The 16767-nt window shown below is 48.4% G+C and overlaps 3 protein-coding genes across 3 annotated transcripts; all 3 read left to right on the top strand.

Moving 5' to 3' along the window:
* Window positions 1-2991: 2991 nt before the first annotated feature.
* LOC130115978 (claudin-8-like) lies at window positions 2992-4577 on the top strand. Its single transcript, XM_056283878.1, has one exon. The coding sequence runs from the start codon at window positions 3272-3274 to the stop codon at window positions 3959-3961; it is 690 nt and encodes a 229-aa protein (XP_056139853.1). The 5' UTR covers window positions 2992-3271; the 3' UTR covers window positions 3962-4577.
* A 1453-nt stretch (window positions 4578-6030) lies between these two features.
* On the top strand, window positions 6031-7323 carry LOC130115681 (claudin-8-like). Its single transcript, XM_056283449.1, has one exon. It carries the CDS (start codon window positions 6079-6081, stop codon window positions 6943-6945), a length of 867 nt encoding a protein of 288 aa, XP_056139424.1. The 5' UTR covers window positions 6031-6078; the 3' UTR covers window positions 6946-7323.
* Window positions 7324-11456: 4133 nt separating this feature from the next.
* Window positions 11457-12688, top strand: cldn8.1 (claudin 8.1). Its single transcript, XM_056283375.1, has one exon. It carries the CDS (start codon window positions 11481-11483, stop codon window positions 12243-12245), a length of 765 nt encoding a protein of 254 aa, XP_056139350.1. The 5' UTR covers window positions 11457-11480; the 3' UTR covers window positions 12246-12688.
* Window positions 12689-16767: the final 4079 nt, after the last annotated feature.

Genomic DNA, 16767 nt, shown 5'->3' with positions numbered 1-16767 from the left:
GGAAATGGCGTCACAACAGGGAGGGGCTACTAACAGGAAATGGTGTCACAACAAGGACGGGTTACTATAAGCGTTTCCTGATGAAATAATAAAAGAAAATAACAAAGTTGGCAATGAAAATAAAATAATAATAATAATCATGTGGTGACACTTTGTGTAATTATATAACATTGTATGGTTATGACGTTTTTAACCATGCTACACCCAGACAGTGCACCAGCCGATCCAAGAGAGGAGAAGGACAACAGCTGCCTAAGCATAAACCAGTGGTGATTCCGTATGTGGCGGGAGTGTCGAAAAAGTTGAGACATGTATTTTCTAAACACCACCTCTCAGTTGCTTTCAAACCCCAAAACACGCTGTGCCAGAAATTGGTCCACCCCAAGGACTGGGTCCCCTGCCACAAACAGAGCAATATAGTGTACGCTGTGAAGTGCCAGGAGGATTGCCGTGACTTGTATATTGGGGAAACCAAACAGACGCTGGCCAAGAGGATGGCCCAACACAGAAGAGGTAACACATCAGGCCAGGACTCGACAGTCTACACCATCTACAGGCCAGTGGCCACTCTTTCAGGGATGAGGATGTGCACATCCTTGATAGGGAGGAACACTGGTTTGAACGGGGAGTCAAAGAGGCCATCTGTATGAAGAGGGAATGACCATCCCTGAACCGGGGGGGGGGGGGCTAAGAGTACATCCAGCCATCCATTATCCAAACTGCTTATCTTGCCGTCAGGGTCGCGGGGATGCTGGAGCCTATCCCAGCAGTCATTGGGCGGCAGGCGGGGAGACACCCTGTACAGGCCGCCAGGCCCCGATTTACAAAGCTGTGATTGCAAACATTCCCAAATCCTCTGTGAGTAGTACACATGGCCATTGTAACTCTAGTTAAGGATCACGCCCATATTTGCATGTGAAACTGATCGTTGGTTTTGGTCATTACGCCACTGACACTATCGTTTATAAGGGGTGGGGGGGGGGATACCCGCGGTCAGTTTGGACTGAAGAGGTCACTTAGATGAGTGAAGAAACGTTTTTGTCAATAAATGTTGTGTCCAACAATAACCCAACTGATTCAACTCTCTCTGGACGGATATGAGGTTTCTAAACCTCGCAGCATCTCTTTAAATGGCTGGTGTACAAGGGGACGCATCTCAACGGCTGCAAACCCGATAAACAACAATTAGCTGTTAAAGGTGTTATTACTCTCAATTTAGAAACAGTCCTGTCTCATCGTCTTTGGTGGAGTAAAGTCAGAATTTGAGCATAACACCGTTTAGTCACCTGGATTTTTGCCCAGTCTTGTGATGTTTTTGTGTACGCATACTCCATAGTCCGGTTTCTTTGGTCTGCATAGTGTTCTGCAGTGACACTTCCAGGAAAGGCTAGAAATAATGACCAGACATGGTCACGTCACTCACGGCAATTGAGAAGAGGATATCGTTTAATCTGCACGAAGCAATTTATCCTTAAAACAATCCGTGTGTCATCTGGTATAAAACAAACCACAATACTTCAAACCCTGCAGATGTTTTCATTTGAAACATAGACCTAAACTGGGGAAACTCAGCCAGTAATCGGGTTATCGGTGCGCATGTACTCAGAAAGGTGCGGTTCGTCATCGTTTGACCTGTAATCTGTAATTACGATCATGGACAGCAGGTGGCGGAAGCGGACTATCCCCTGTATCGTCCCGTCTGTGGGCACCGCTGCACCAACGTCACCTCAAACCTATCGTCACTTTTATCTAATCGGTGGCTTTTAACCTCACGTTTTAATCACGTTTGGTGTGTAAAAGCATAATTCAAAATCAGCTCCCCAATGTCACATTTGTTGTCCAAATTCCCGTGGAGGCCGCGTCTCGAAGCACGTGTTTGGTCACGCGTCCAAATAATTAAAATCCCAACTCTTCCCGTGTTGCGCATCCTCGGGTCCTTGTACCGGTATTTATCCCTATCCACGTGGGCACGTACAGCTCACTGTTATGGCTATCACGTGAGGTCATTTGTAAACAAGCCCCCCCTCCCCTCCCCTCCCCTCCCCCTCAGCTGGAAGGGAAGGGTGGCTGTTTACATCTGCAGCAAGGAAACAAAGGCATGTCGATCAGCAAACCGGTCCAGCTGGCTCTGCAGTTTCTGTTCCTGCTCCCTGCCCTCGCTTCTCATTCCGCCTCCCTTAACTTCCCTGTTTATCTCTCCGTTACTCCCTTTTGGTTATTCTCTCTCTGTCTGTCCCCCCCCCCCCGTCTCTCTCTCTCTGTCAGTCTGTCTCCCCCCCCCCCCCGTCTCTCTCTCTCTCTGTCTGTCTGTTTCTCCCTGTCTCTCTCTCTCTGTCTGTCTGTCTGTCTCCCCCGTCTCTGTCTCTCTCTCTGTCTGTCTGTCTGTCCCCCTACCGTCTCTCTCTCTCTCTCTGTCTGTCTGTCTCCCCCGTCTCTCTCTCTCTCTCTCTCTCTCTCTCTCTCTCTCTCTCTCTCTCTCTCTCTCTCTCTCTGTCTGTTTCCCCCCCGTCCCCCCCCCAATCTTTCTGTTGGTTAGTACCAGAGTACGTTCAGGGTGTCACACACTAAGGTAAATAAAGAGTCTTTGAGAGGACCGGCGCGCCCACGAGCCTGTGAAAATCCCCTACGTTTTCAACTTTAACCCCACTCCCTAAAGTCAGGAGCTAGTTCAGTGGACTCATCCTTGCAAAATATTCCCGTTTCAAATGTCTCAAATATTTGAGACCTTCAGCCGGGTGGGTCACTTGATGAAAGAGCTGACGTGAGGAAAGGTGTCCTTAAAAAGCTCCTTCCTGTTTCCGCTGCCTGTGTGGACGGGAGGATGACTTAATCAGGATGAGGTGTTTAGCTTTAACTCTCTCGTGATAAAGAGAGGAAGGAAGGGCAATAGGACGGCTGATGTTCTCATACTTTGTTCCAAGAAGAAGATTACAAGTCAATCCAAAACTTCTTTATGAAAGACACTATATCCCAAACTAAACGAGGGCCGTGGTATAGTTAAGGCATTTCACTCGCATGACAAGCTCCCTTTGGGTATCTGAGAAAACAGCAGTGAAACAACGTCGACCACAAGAAGATGGTGAACTGTTTCAGTTGAATCGGAGAAGTGGAAGTATAGCCGAGTGAGGCCCAGACCAGTCAGACGGCATTGCAGCCATGGTTTATACTATCTCACCGAGTATCACTCGGGTGAAAACCGTAGCGCAAGGAAACGTTTCGCCGTTGTTGTCGTTTTCTAAACGACAGGAGAGACCAGACTACCTGCTGAGACATGAGAGCAAAGCTGGAGATCTTGGCCACGGTCCTGGGCTTCCTCAGCCTCTTTGGCACAATAACCATCACTGTGCTGCCCATGTGGCGGGTCACAGCCTTCATCGGCGCCAAGCTCATTGTCATGGAGACACTCTGGGAGGGGCTGTGGATGAACTGCTACAGACAGGCCAACATCAGGATGCAGTGCAAGGTGTACGACTCCCTGCTGATTCTGACGCCGGACCTGCAGGCAGGCCGGGGGCTCATGTGTCTGTCCATAGCACTGGCCTTTCTTGCCTTGCTCGTCACCGGGTGCGGGATAAGGCGCACCAACTGTTGCCGTGACAGCGAGCGGGGTAAAAACATCACCCTGCTCATTGGGGGGTGTTTGTATCTGCTCTGCTGTGTCACGACACTCATCCCCGTCAGCTGGACGGGCCACGCCATCATCCGAGACTTCTACAATCCCCAACTGCCGGATTCTCAGAAACGGGAGTTAGGGGAAGCCCTCTACGTCGGCTGGGCCACCGCGGCCATCCTGCTCATCACCGCGGTCGTCCTTCTGTACTGCTTCGCTTCCCGGAGATCAGAGGACGGACTGCCACACCGGGGGACATACGCTATGACAGAGCAGGACACGCTTAAAGGGGACGCTCAGGCAGTGGGAAGGCAACCATCCAGCTTTTACAAACAGACTCGATACCTGTAAATGAGCTGCACATGCATTACGCCCTGCATCATTTGCAGATCTTACCATGTATACAAGTACGTTATTTGCTTGCGGTGAGTGATTTTGCTGTGCATACTCATAATGCCATCTATGCCGGGACATGCTGATGAGCCGCCGCTGGCTTTTAAGCACACGTTGCCCACTTACTACATATCTGCATGGTTGCATTTGTGCAACTAAACAGTTGAATGATCTTGCTGTGGTTATTTTATCCTATTATATTGTCAAAGTTTGTTGATATAATCTAGTTTCATTTGTCCTTGCACTTTGTGACTTAGTGACCTCTCTTGTCCATGTGGTCTACGTGAACGCAAGGCTGCTCTCAGTCGACTTATCTGGTTAAAAAGCGGCAGGCGGTATAATTTGAATCGCACGAGCCGCGGAGGTAAGGTTGAAGCTTGACGTTTCCGTGCACAGTGATGAAGAACGGAAGCAGAATGACAAAATAAAAACACAAACGGGATGATAAAAGACGTAGAATTAAGACACGCGACTCACCATCGGTGTCAAGTACAAGAGCAACACCCGGTCCATTAACAGTTTTGTTATGTCTTAATGATGACGGCCTCTTTACTAATGTCTCATTTGAATAAACCAGCAGATATAGACCTCCACATATCACCTCAGTTGTTCCTGTCCTTTTCTGCACTACAGGCAGAAATGCAACCGATCGGTATGATTTTATGTCCAAGCACAGACAGACGATGCAACGCTGGATTGTGGCTGTGTTCAAGAAGAGGGCTGCAGGGGAGACGGGGGTGTGGTGTTTCAATGAAACTGGACCCACTTAGGTTTCTTCTTCTTTCTTTCTTTTTTTTGTTTTTTTGCTCCACAGCTTCAGCAGCTCAATTGACATATGGAGCAGGAGACGCTGTGACACGTGATCCTCCTCTCTGCTCCCAGGGGGCAGCGCGGCTTTGAAGCTGCTGATATTAAAAATGTTTTTTAAAAAAGGCAGTTAGCGCTGATGTTGAACATTTGGCGGCACGGTGGCGCAGTGGTTAACTCGCCCGCTTCACAGCAAGAAGGTCCTGGGTTCGAGACCCGGGGAAGTCCAACCTTGGGGGTCATCCCAGGTCGTCCTCTGCGTGGAGTTTGCATGTTCTCCCCGTGTCTGCGTGGGTTTCCTCCGGGGGCTCCGGTTTCCTCCCACAGTCCAAAGACATGTAGGTCAGGTGACTCGGCCGTACTAAATTGTCCCTAGGTGTGAATGTGTGTGTGTGGGCCCTGTGCATGCTGGCCTGTCCAGGGTGTCTCCCCGTCTGCCGGCCAATGACTGCTGGGATAGGCTCCAGCATCCCGCAAACCGAATTCGGATAAGCAGCTCAGATAATGGATGGATGCTGAACATTTGGTGATGCTGGAGAGGGAAACAAAGCTGGTCTAACAGGCCGCGTAGTTCGAAGAGAACTAAAATAAAGAGAACAGCAGAACAAAAGCGGATAAAAACTTATCAAAAAAAGCAAAAATTAGAGCAAGACCAAGAGGCAAGTGAAGGTCCTGCTCCACACTGCTAGTGACTGCAAATGAATCCTCCGTCTGTCAGGGAGGGCCAACACATCCAGCTATTACTCTGTACCCACACCGACGTGTGGGACATTTCTCATGAGCTTTCGAAAGTCAACATTTCGCCATCCTTCCTTAACGTATTCACACATGGAATCAATCAACCATCACTGATCACCACAACAATACTGTCAACACTGTTTGATGGGATGAACATTTTCCCAAGTCCCTCCGGCTTTTGTGAACATCCTGTGCTGTTGTAAACGAGAGGACGGTGTACTTTGATCAGCACTGTCTGCGTTGATTCAATCAGGGTCTGATCAATTGGGCTTGACGACGACGCTTATGCTAATTGGCCAATTGTCTTTTGTTCAAAATGGCATCTCCATACCAAACACGTAGCGCTTGTTGGTGTGACCGTTTTTATCTGATGGCGGCAAAGCAGCTCAACCAGTAAGGCCGCATTGCATCGCTAGCATTTTTCCTGGCTGTATAAGCTCCTATCCTGGCTTCCTCCCTCGTCATTCGTTCTGCGCTGCGGTGAGAAGGCAGCCAAGGACCCACCTTTGGCTCTCCGTCTCAAAGCCACAATGACTTCCTACACGGCCTACACCGGCTACAGCAAGCCTCCTCAGTCCTACGTAGGCACGTACTACGATGAAAAGCAAGGCGAGAATTACACGGATTCGGTGTACGAGGAGAAGAAAAGGATCGAGAAAAAGGAGCGCCGGGAAGCTATCTGCTGTGAGGTGGTGGCCCTGGTCATCGGCTTCATCGGACTTATCGGCGTGTCAGCCGTCACGGGCCTGCCGATGTGGAAGGTGACCGCCTTCATTGAGGAGAACATCATAGTCATGGAGACCCGCTGGGAAGGTTTGTGGATGAACTGCTACAGACAAGCCAACATCAGGATGCAGTGCAAGGTGTACGACTCCCTGCTGTTTCTGCCCCCGGACCTGCAAGCAGCCCGGGGCCTGATGTGTAGCTCTGTGGCCCTGACCACCTTCGCTCTCATCGTTTCTGCCGTGGGGATGAAGTGCACCAAAGTGGTGGACCACCGGGCTCGCACCAAACACATCGTCCTCGTCTCCGGAGGCTGCCTGTTCCTCATGGGCTGTATCACAACCATCATCCCCGTGTCCTGGACCGGCCACGTCATCATCAGGGACTTCTACAACCCCCTCTTGATTGACGCCCAGCGCAGGGAGCTGGGAGAGGCTCTCTATATTGGCTGGGTGACCTCGGCTTTGCTCTTCACCGCTGGAGTTATCCTGCTGTGCCGCCATGCCCCCCGCACTCAGGACCAAGAGAGGATTGTGTACAACGCAGGGGGGAATCTGTATCAACCTGGATACACATACCAGCCATATTCGTACCAGCCGGGATACACGTACCAGCCTGCCTACTCTGCTGCCCCCGCGGCATCCGTGATATACACACCGAACCGATTCCAGTGAGGGTAAATCAAATACAGAGGCAATTCCGGACATATTCTGTTTAAAAATGCATTGTGGGACAGATTTCCTGCTGCATTTCTCGCCTCTGTCTAATATGTTTTCCCATGTACTTGGTTATTGTGGTTAACTGATAACCAGTTTCATGCGAATATGTGCGATAATTAACTCTGAATCAACACAACTGACTGCCCACACTGTGCTGAACTGCTCTGAGAGCAAAATATACCCAAGGCCTTTGCCCAGTTTTACAGCGGGCTAGATTGATGTTTATTACAGAGTACATAGTAGCTCTTTGCACATGTGTACATAGACAATTCTACAGTACTACCATTTAATATCTACGATTTAACGCTATCTTTGGTTTAAAATAAAATGGAAAAGGAAAAAAATGCTTATTTATTATATTTCTCTTCTCCTGTGAAGCAGGAACAGTCTGCATTATCATGAATTAGGTGTTACATATATGAACGGTCTGTCGTTCAAAAGACAATAGTTGTCGTTTGGTCCGGATAGTCTCTCGTGTGTGAAGTGTATTCTCTGCTGCGGTGGACAGAAATGTGCCTGAACCAGCGAAACCAGACTTGCCACACAGTTCCACCCACAATGCAAATCTGCCCAGAGGTATCGCCTCACAAGAAGCAGCGCCGCAACAGCCGACATCCTCCCAAGGCACAGCCAATACACAAGGAGACACAATGACTGATACAGGAGCGCACAAGTTCACACCCATACCCCCCCCCACACACACACACACATAAAGCATACACAAACTGCAAACTATGCTCTATGATACACAGTCTAGAGATTCTTAGTGGTCATTTGATATTCAACAAGACTGGAAACCATTATTTCCTGTACTGTACTAGATCTTCCCTGTAGTGTACTAGATCTTCCCTGTAGTGTACTAGACATGACTGGGCTCTCTAGCGGTGAATACTGTCTGTTTTAACAGGACAAGAGTCGATCTCCATGTCAGTCGTGCTTACGATGGAAATCCTCATGGTAAAAAGCTCAACACGGCAAAAGTAGTTTTATAGAGGCACATTTTTGCCCTTCATTTCTGCAAATGTTAATCAGCTTCATAGAGGAAATGTTTATTTTTCCTACCAAAAGCCTCCTTTGACAGATTTTACTACTTGCCCCGGTGACAGGATTGTTTTTCCTCCTGATGTATCGCTAATTTTCTCTCACACTTTACGCCCAGTTGTTTCTTGGGAGCGTAGTGGCTGCTATATTTCCATTTTTACTTGATTACAGAGCTCTCCTCTACGTATGTGAATGCACTGGCATAGTGCCTCCGTTTCCTGGATTCTGTGTACCGCGGAGCATTGGGATTCTATACTAACTGTATTCATCATTGCACAGTATACACAAGGGTAAACTGGCCATCTTTGTCTATGTACAGACTCGCACACCGGTAGCACATCTTCATTTACAGTGTTCCTCATGGTTAGAGTGCTGATACATACATATATATATATATATATATATATATATATATATATATATATATATATATATATATATATATATATATCAAACTGTTGAAAGAAACAGTCAGTGGTAGGAAAAGTGCTCAACAAATAAGGAGCAAAATAGCAGATTATTTATGGCATGAAACAGGCTTGTACCGTCTCAAAGAATTTACTTGAATCATTGGATTTTGTATATATCTGAAATTATATCCACATTTTTGTAAGGCTTCTTGGTGGTGGTGGTGGGGGGTTGCTTCATTAAAAATGGCTTCGCTGGATGATAGTTTCCAGGAAAAAAAAGTTTTATATATATATATATATATATATAAATAAACTGTGTTAAAAGAAACACTTAATGGTAGGGACAGTGCTAAATAAATAAGGAGCAAAATAATCCAGTTAGTCAAGTAAATTCTCTATGAGACAGTACAAGCCTGTTTCATGCCATAAGCAATTATCAGCTGTACTTGACTAACTGGATTATATAGTATATATATTTATTTTAACAAAGTTATATATCTATATATATATACTTAGTCCGACACTGTTTACTATATATATTAATGAACTGGCGGTGCAGCTGGAACAGTCCGCAGCCCCAGGTCTCCCCCTGTATGACATGGAAGTAAAATTTTTGCTTTATGCAGATGATCTAGTTTTGTTGTCACCAACCGCAGATGGGCTGCAACAACTACTAGACCTGCTTGAGGACTAGTGCCAGCACTGGGCCCTGGCAATAAATCCAAAAAAGACAAAAATAATGATCTTCCAGAAAAAGCCCAGATGTCAGGAAAATAGATACCAGCTGACTCTAGGTGTCATCACCTTAGAGCATACGATGCAGTATACTTACCTTGGTCTAATCATTACAGCATCGGGGAGTTTCAATAGGGCAGTGCATGCATATTGCATATAGGGCAAAAACTCTACATGCAATTAAAAATAAATTCTTTAACATTGATATACCAATCTCTATCTGGTGCAAACTGTTTGATAGTGTAATTCTGCCCATTGCACTATTCGGAAGTGAGGTATGGGGTCCACTCAGTCTTTCCAGCTACACTAGATGGGACAAGCATCCTGCAAAAACCCTACATGCTGACTTCTGTAGGATGATTCTGAAAACACAAAGGAAAACACCAAACAACGCATGTAGGGCTGAATTAGGAGGGTTTCCATTATTGATAAATGTACAAAAAAGATCTCTAGATTTCTGGATGCACTTAAATACAAGCCCAACAAATACATTGCATTTTAACACTCTGAAAACCCAAGAACTGAACCCCGAAAAGAGTCCCCTGAAGCAGCTGGCTCTGAGACTCACTAACCCTTTAACAAATACTAAGACCAACCGACCTCAGGCCAGCACTGCATCCCAAACAAACATGAAGATAAATCAGCTATAAAACAAAGCAAGAACCATTATTTGAAACACTGGAACGCTGAAATCAAAACTCAAAACAAACTAGAAGTCTATCGGGCCCTAAAAACAAACTATGATTTGGAAGAATACCTCCCAACTGTCAGAGACAGGAAGCAGCGACAGATCCTCACCAAACACAGGCTCAGTGACCACAGTCTAGCCACTGACACGGGGAGACACAAAAAGACGTGGTTGCCAAAAGAGCATCGAACATGTGGTCAGTGCATGACAGATGAGGTGGAGACAGAGGTGCACTTCCTCCTTAAATGTGACAAATTTGAAAAACAGCGACAGACTTTTGTCCAGGAGCTGGAACATGTGACTCGAGTAGCAGGAAATGGATGACGCAGGTAAGCTACGGGTGGTCCTGGGAGGGGGGGCAGCGGCGAGCATTGCAGCGAGATTTATATTTTCCTGCCACAACCTGAGAGACAGTGGGGAACGGCACCTATTGCTACTGTTGTTGTTGTTTAATATCATAATCATTGTTGTTGTTGCCGTTATCATTATAATCATTGTTGTATTGTGTTGTTGTTTTACTTGCTTTGGCAATATGTACACAAACGTATGTCATGCCAATAAAGCACATATTGAATTGAATTATATATATATATATATTCCGCTCCTCATTTGTCGAGCACTTTTATCAACACCATTGGTGGTTTTCAGGGGAAAAAATGCTATATATATATATATATATATATATATATAGATAGATATAGATATATATATAGATATATATATATATATATATATATAGATATAGATATATATAGATATGCGCTGTTGTATGAAAGAAGATGCAGGGTTTTTATAGCCTGAGATATGATGTTTCTTCTTATTTTTTTTCCTTTTAATTTGGTTATACCCAAAGCCCACGGAGAGCTGGGCAAGGAATCCTGTACAGAGGTTGTCGGTCGTGCTTGCAACTGTCTGCAAAAAGACTTCAGAGTCAAGTCTTACATCCTGCTGCCTGACTGTAGAGCTTCTATTAAAGCTATTGTAGAAAAGTCCACTGGATCTTGCTCTTGCCTTTTATAGTCTGTTATCTCTCCGCTCAGCTCTTGCTCCACAATATGTTTTAATTTCATGTTTTAATTGTATGCATTAATGTTGTTAGGTACTCTTTTACTAATTTTGCATGCTGCCGTCTTGACCGGGGCTCCCTTGCAAAGTAGATTCTGCATCTCAAGTGGACTTCCTGGATAAACAAAGACGCAATGAAAAATGAATTAAAACCCAAACACGAGCGAATTAAATTCTGTTCTTTTGGAAATTAAACATGTTACTATAATCACCTATTACAGCCAGAGCTCCTTGTAAAACAAGACCCGGGGATGTAAACTGAGACTGGTGAGCAAACAAAACAGCAGCTTACTGTTGCTCCACCTTGGCTAGGTGTACGCCGACGGAGAAAAAAAAAAAAGTTCCTCGGGGGATTACATTTCATAGCAACGGGACACAGCTCCCACCCCTCCTTTTCTGGTGTCCTATCCAAAGGGAGGAGGCGGTACGGGTATATGCTATCCAGTTCCTCTTCCTGGGGATGCAAAGCAAGTGTATTAAGGGAATCTGCTTCCTATTCCTCATCACATAGACACCACCTCGTCTCCGAAGGCTGCGGGAATAGGGTGAGGATGGCCAACTCGGCGCTGGAGATAGTGGGCCTGTTACTAACCCTCATTGGGCTCATTGGGGCGGCTGCGAGCACTGGGATGCCGATGTGGCGGGTGACAGCTTTCATCGGGGAGAACATCATCGTGTTCGAGACCCGCTATGAGGGCCTCTGGATGAACTGCTTCAGGCAGGCCGACATCAGGATGCAGTGCAAGGTGTACGACTCGCTCCTGGCGCTATCTCCTGATCTGCAGGCGGCACGCGGGCTCATGTGCTGCTCCCTGGCGCTGGGTGGACTGGGCCTTCTGATCAGCTTGGTAGGCCTGCAGTGCACCTCCTGCATCCAAAACAACGACCGGGCCAAACGCACGGTCCTCATCATCGCAGGATGCATGATCATCATGTCTTGCATCTGCGTCCTCATCCCCGTGTCCTGGACCGGCCACGTCATCATCAGGGACTTTTACAACCCCTTGCTGATCGACGCCCAGCGCAGGGAACTGGGTGAGGCTCTCTATATTGGCTGGGTGTCCTCCGCCTTCCTCTTCGCCGGTGGGTGCATGTTCACCTGTTGCAACCTGCAGTCCGGAGACAAAGGATCCGAGAGGTACATGTACTCCAGGAACTCTCAGTACGTGGCCTACCCCCCACAGCAGCTGCTACCGCAGCAGCTGGTGCTGCCTCCCCAGCCTCAGCCCCAGCCGCTTCTGTCACGACACCCGTCCACCAACTACAGCTACTACTCCGGACACCCCTCGGTGCGCAGCGCCGTCGCCTATCTTTAGGCAACGGTGATCTCAGCCGGGGTCAAACTGTAGGCGAGCGATTTCTCTCCTCTCGTCAGTGACGCGTTTCAACTATCAAAAGATGAATTTCAAGCTTTGAAACAAATCAAACGCCTGGGGAGAGGTTTCGGGAGTGGTTTAAAGTTTAATGGGGAGATTTGTTGTCAGTTCATGAGAGACACAATTGGGAGATATGTGGTATTTTCAATCACCACTCTTTTTACATTTACAAGGACTTGCGTAATATTTTATAACTGTTGTTGTAACACCGTCTTGTGGAGGTGCGCCAGCAGTCGAAACTTGATGCCGGCACCTGAAAACATGGCTTGCCGTGTGAATCTAGGCCAGCACACACGCTCCACCTCACACACAGCCTGTATGTCTTATGCATAATTACAATTATTGTATCGTTTATTTTTCTATTTGTCAAATCACCCGTTATGGAGAATAAATCATTATAGTAATGACTGTATAAGTGCATAATGACGTCTCTATGTTAAAGTTAAAGGCTAAAAATTAAATGTTGCATTTGAGTGTGTTGTTCAAACACCAGTTATTAGCGATTATTGTTAGTAATATTAGATGTGAAGGGGGCGAGAGTGATGACAGCGGTGGAGATATTTCAGCCTTATTTGAAAATAACCCCAAAAGTGAGTCGTACAAAAGACGTCTCGAAATTCATATTCAATACAGCTGCAGCTTCTTTCACACGGTTTAATGAAGCCCAGAGGCAAAATGACTTCAAAATAACATCTAAAAGCTGCCAAAGGGCACTGACGGGGGGGGGGGACTCCCCCCCACACACAGGAAACATGAAGCAGTGACACTTCCACAGGCAGGCAGGAACAAATGGGTTCGATCCCAGGGGTTGTGAACCTACATGAGGTGAGCAGTATCACACATACTACTGTACAAATGCTAAAAAGCATCATGAAATGTCACTTAAAATAAGATACAGCAAGTCTGGATTTCATGGGGCGTCCGGGCTGCTTAGCGGTCTATTCGTTGCCTGTCAACACGGGGATCGCTGGTTCGAATCCGCGCGTTACCTCCGGCTTTGGTTGGGCGTCCCTATAAAGACACAATTGACCGTGTCTGCGGCTAGATGGGATACAGCCACGGACGGACGTGACGCAAAATCTCGCCGGGCGTATTTCGTTGCTATGGCGATAGATAGCCTATCCCATCTAGCCACAACACGTGTCTGCAGATGGGAAGCCGGATGTGTGTCCTGGTCACTGCACCAGTGCCTCCTCTGATCGGTCGGGGCGCCTGTTCAAGGGGGAGAGGGGGACTGGGGGGGGGGGGGGTAGCGTGATCCTCCCACGTGCTACGTCCCCCTGGCGAAACTCCTCACGGTCAGGTGAAAAGAAGCGGCTGGCGACTCCTCATGTATCGGAGGAGGCACGTGGTAGTCCGCAGCCCTCCCCGGATCGGCAGAGGGGGTGGAGCTCGGAAGAGTGGGGTAATTGGCCGGATACAATTGGGGAGAAAAGAGGGGGTGGGGGAATAAAAAAAAACACACAAAAAAACAAAACAAATAACAATGGAGGTCAATCACGAACATTTCCAAACTGTCCGCACCAGAAAGAAAATGCCCCATGTGTAGGTATGTGCACCTGTCTGCGGATGTGGAGGGCATGTGTAGGTATGTGCACCTGTCTGCAGATGTGGAGGGCATGTGTAGGTATGTCCACCTGTCTGCGGATGTGGAGGGCATGTGTGGGTATCTGCACCTGTCTGCGGATGTGGAGGGCATGTGTAGGTATGTCCACCTGTCTGCGGATGTGGAGGGCATGTGTGGGGATCTGCACCTGTCTGCGGATGTGGAGGGCATGTGCAGGTATGTCCACCTGTCTGCGGATGTGGAGGGCATGTGTAGGTATCTGCACCTGTCTGCGGATGTGGAGGGCATGTGTAGGTATGTCCACCTGTCTGCGGATGTGGAGGGCATGTGTAGGTATGTCCACCTGTCTGCGGATGTGGAGGGCATGTGTAGGTATGTCCACCTGTCTGCGGATGTGGAGGGCATGTGTAGGTATGTGCACCTGTCTGCAGATGTGGAGGGCATGTGTGGGGATCTGCACCTGTCTGCGGATGTGGAGGGCATGTGTAGGTATGTCCACCTGTCTGCGGATGTGGAGGGCATGTGTGGGGATCTGCACCTGTCTGCGGATGTGGAGGGCATGTGTAGGTATGTCCACCTGTCTGCGGATGTGGAGGGCATGTGTGGGGATCTGCACCTGTCTGCGGATGTGGAGGGCATGTGCAGGTATGTCCACCTGTCTGCGGATGTGGAGGGCATGTGTGGGGATCTGCACCTGTCTGCGGATGTGGAGGGCATGTGTAGGTATCTGCACCTGTCTGCGGATGTGGAGGGCATGTGTAGGTATGTCCACCTGTCTGCGGATGTGGAGGGCATGTGTAGGTATGTCCACCTGTCTGCGGATGTGGAGGGCATGTGTAGGTATCTGCACCTGTCTGCGGATGTGGAGGGCATGTGTAGGTATCTGCACCTGTCTGCGGATGTGGAGGGCATGTGTAGGTATGTCCACCTGTCTGCGGATGTGGAGGGCATGTGTAGGTATGTCCACCTGTCTGCGGATGTGGAGGGCATGTGTAGGTATGTCCACCTGTCTGCGGATGTGGAGGGCATGTGTAGGTATGTGCACCTGTCTGCAGATGTGGAGGGCATGTGTGGGGATCTGCACCTGTCTGCGGATGTGGAGGGCATGTGTGGGGATCTGCACCTGTCTGCGGATGTGGAGGGCATGTGTAGGTATGTCCACCTGTCTGCGGATGTGGAGGGCATGTGTGGGGATCTGCACCTGTCTGCGGATGTGGAGGGCATGTGTAGGTATGTCCACCTGTCTGCGGATGTGGAGGGCATGTGTGGGGATCTGCACCTGTCTGCGGATGTGGAGGGCATGTGTAGGTATGTCCACCTGTCTGCGGATGTGGAGGGCATGTGTGGGGATCTGCACCTGTCTGCGGATGTGGAGGGCATGTGCAGGTATGTCCACCTGTCTGCGGATGTGGAGGGCATGTGTAGGTATCTGCACCTGTCTGCGGATGTGGAGGGCATGTGTGGGGATCTGCACCTGTCTGCGGATGTGGAGGGCATGTGTAGGTATGTCCACCTGTCTGCGGATGTGGAGGGCATGTGTAGGTATCTGCACCTGTCTGCGGATGTGGAGGGCATGTGTAGGTATGTCCACCTGTCTGCGGATGTGGAGGGCATGTGTAGGTATGTCCACCTGTCTGCGGATGTGGAGGGCATGTGTAGGTATGTCCACCTGTCTGCGGATGTGGAGGGCATGTGCAGGTATGTCCACCTGTCTGCGGATGTGGAGGGCATGTGTAGGTATGTCCACCTGTCTGCGGATGTGGAGGGCATGTGTGGGTATCTGCACCTGTCTGCGGATGTGGAGGGCATGTGTAGGTATGTCCACCTGTCTGCGGATGTGGAGGGGTTCGTGGACACTTCTAGAACCAGGGATCTAACTGTGTAAACACGCGGCGCGGTTGTAACCTGCTTGTTGAAGGTGTGGGCCCGGAAGCAGCACGCTGCAGCCAGGGGCCGTTTCCTCCGTGGAAACAGGAAACGAAGAGACCGACCTCGCGGTGCTGTCACGTGACCAGAATTTGCAAGTCACTTTTAATGAGATGCAAAGAGCCGTGGATGAAAACCGGTATTGTTCATTTCCCGGCTAATCACAGCCCTATCTGACTGTCTTCTAAATGAACATCTCTGTCTCCCATTTCCATTAAGTGTGTTAGCGTTTCAGCCATGAAATGAGGGGGTTGGATCAAGTCATTTAAACCCAGTCAGAGCAAAACGAAGCTGCAATTCAAATAATGATAATGGAGCTGTCAATTTCAATCATATCTATAAATCATGTGTCGTCTCTTTTAAAAGGATATAATTGTGCTTCCATGGCAGAAAGGAAACGTACACCATGGATTGAGTAGCCCCGATTAGAAGAGACTGCCAGGATGACTCGGTTTTATCTTAACACATTTGTAAAGGCTTCACAACGATCCAGTTGACCACAACGTGACTCCTGAATAGCCACACAACCGGCTGCACGGGAGCACATGCCAAGTTTGGGTTATCAGAACAGAGAAGGGTTATCGATCACCATGAATGGTAATATTTTGAGGCGATGATGCGCACTCTCCCCTCTGCGTCATCGTCTGTAAGTTCCCCTCTGCTCTCTTGTGGAGAAAACGGGTACTTCAATAGTGTAACGTGTATTTGTAAACATTTCATCACCCCCCCCCCCCAAATATGATCAACTGTCTATGTTCAATATGATCAATGATCTGGGGCGTCCGGGTAGCATAACGGTCTATTCCGTTGCCTACCAACACGGGGATCGTCGGTTCGAATCCCCGTGTTACCTCCGGCTTGGTTGGGCGTCCCTACAGACACAATTAGCCGTGTCTGCGGGTGGGAAGCCGGATGCGGGTATGTGTCCTGGTCGCTGCACGCGCGCGCGCACACACGGACACACGGGGA

This window comes from Lampris incognitus, chromosome 7, assembly GCF_029633865.1.
Source record: "Lampris incognitus isolate fLamInc1 chromosome 7, fLamInc1.hap2, whole genome shotgun sequence".
In the NCBI taxonomy this organism is placed as follows: domain Eukaryota; kingdom Metazoa; phylum Chordata; class Actinopteri; order Lampriformes; family Lampridae; genus Lampris; species Lampris incognitus.
This window is presented reverse-complemented; position numbering and strand designations above follow the sequence as displayed.

Excerpts from the sequence above, each read along its gene's own strand:
- LOC130115681 (XM_056283449.1), top strand. The coding sequence starts at position 6,079 with ATGACTTCCTACACGGCCTACACCGGCTACAGCAAGCCTCCTCAGTCC.
- cldn8.1 (XM_056283375.1), top strand. The coding sequence starts at position 11,481 with ATGGCCAACTCGGCGCTGGAGATAGTGGGCCTGTTACTAACCCTCATT.
- LOC130115978 (XM_056283878.1), top strand. The coding sequence starts at position 3,272 with ATGAGAGCAAAGCTGGAGATCTTGGCCACGGTCCTGGGCTTCCTCAGC.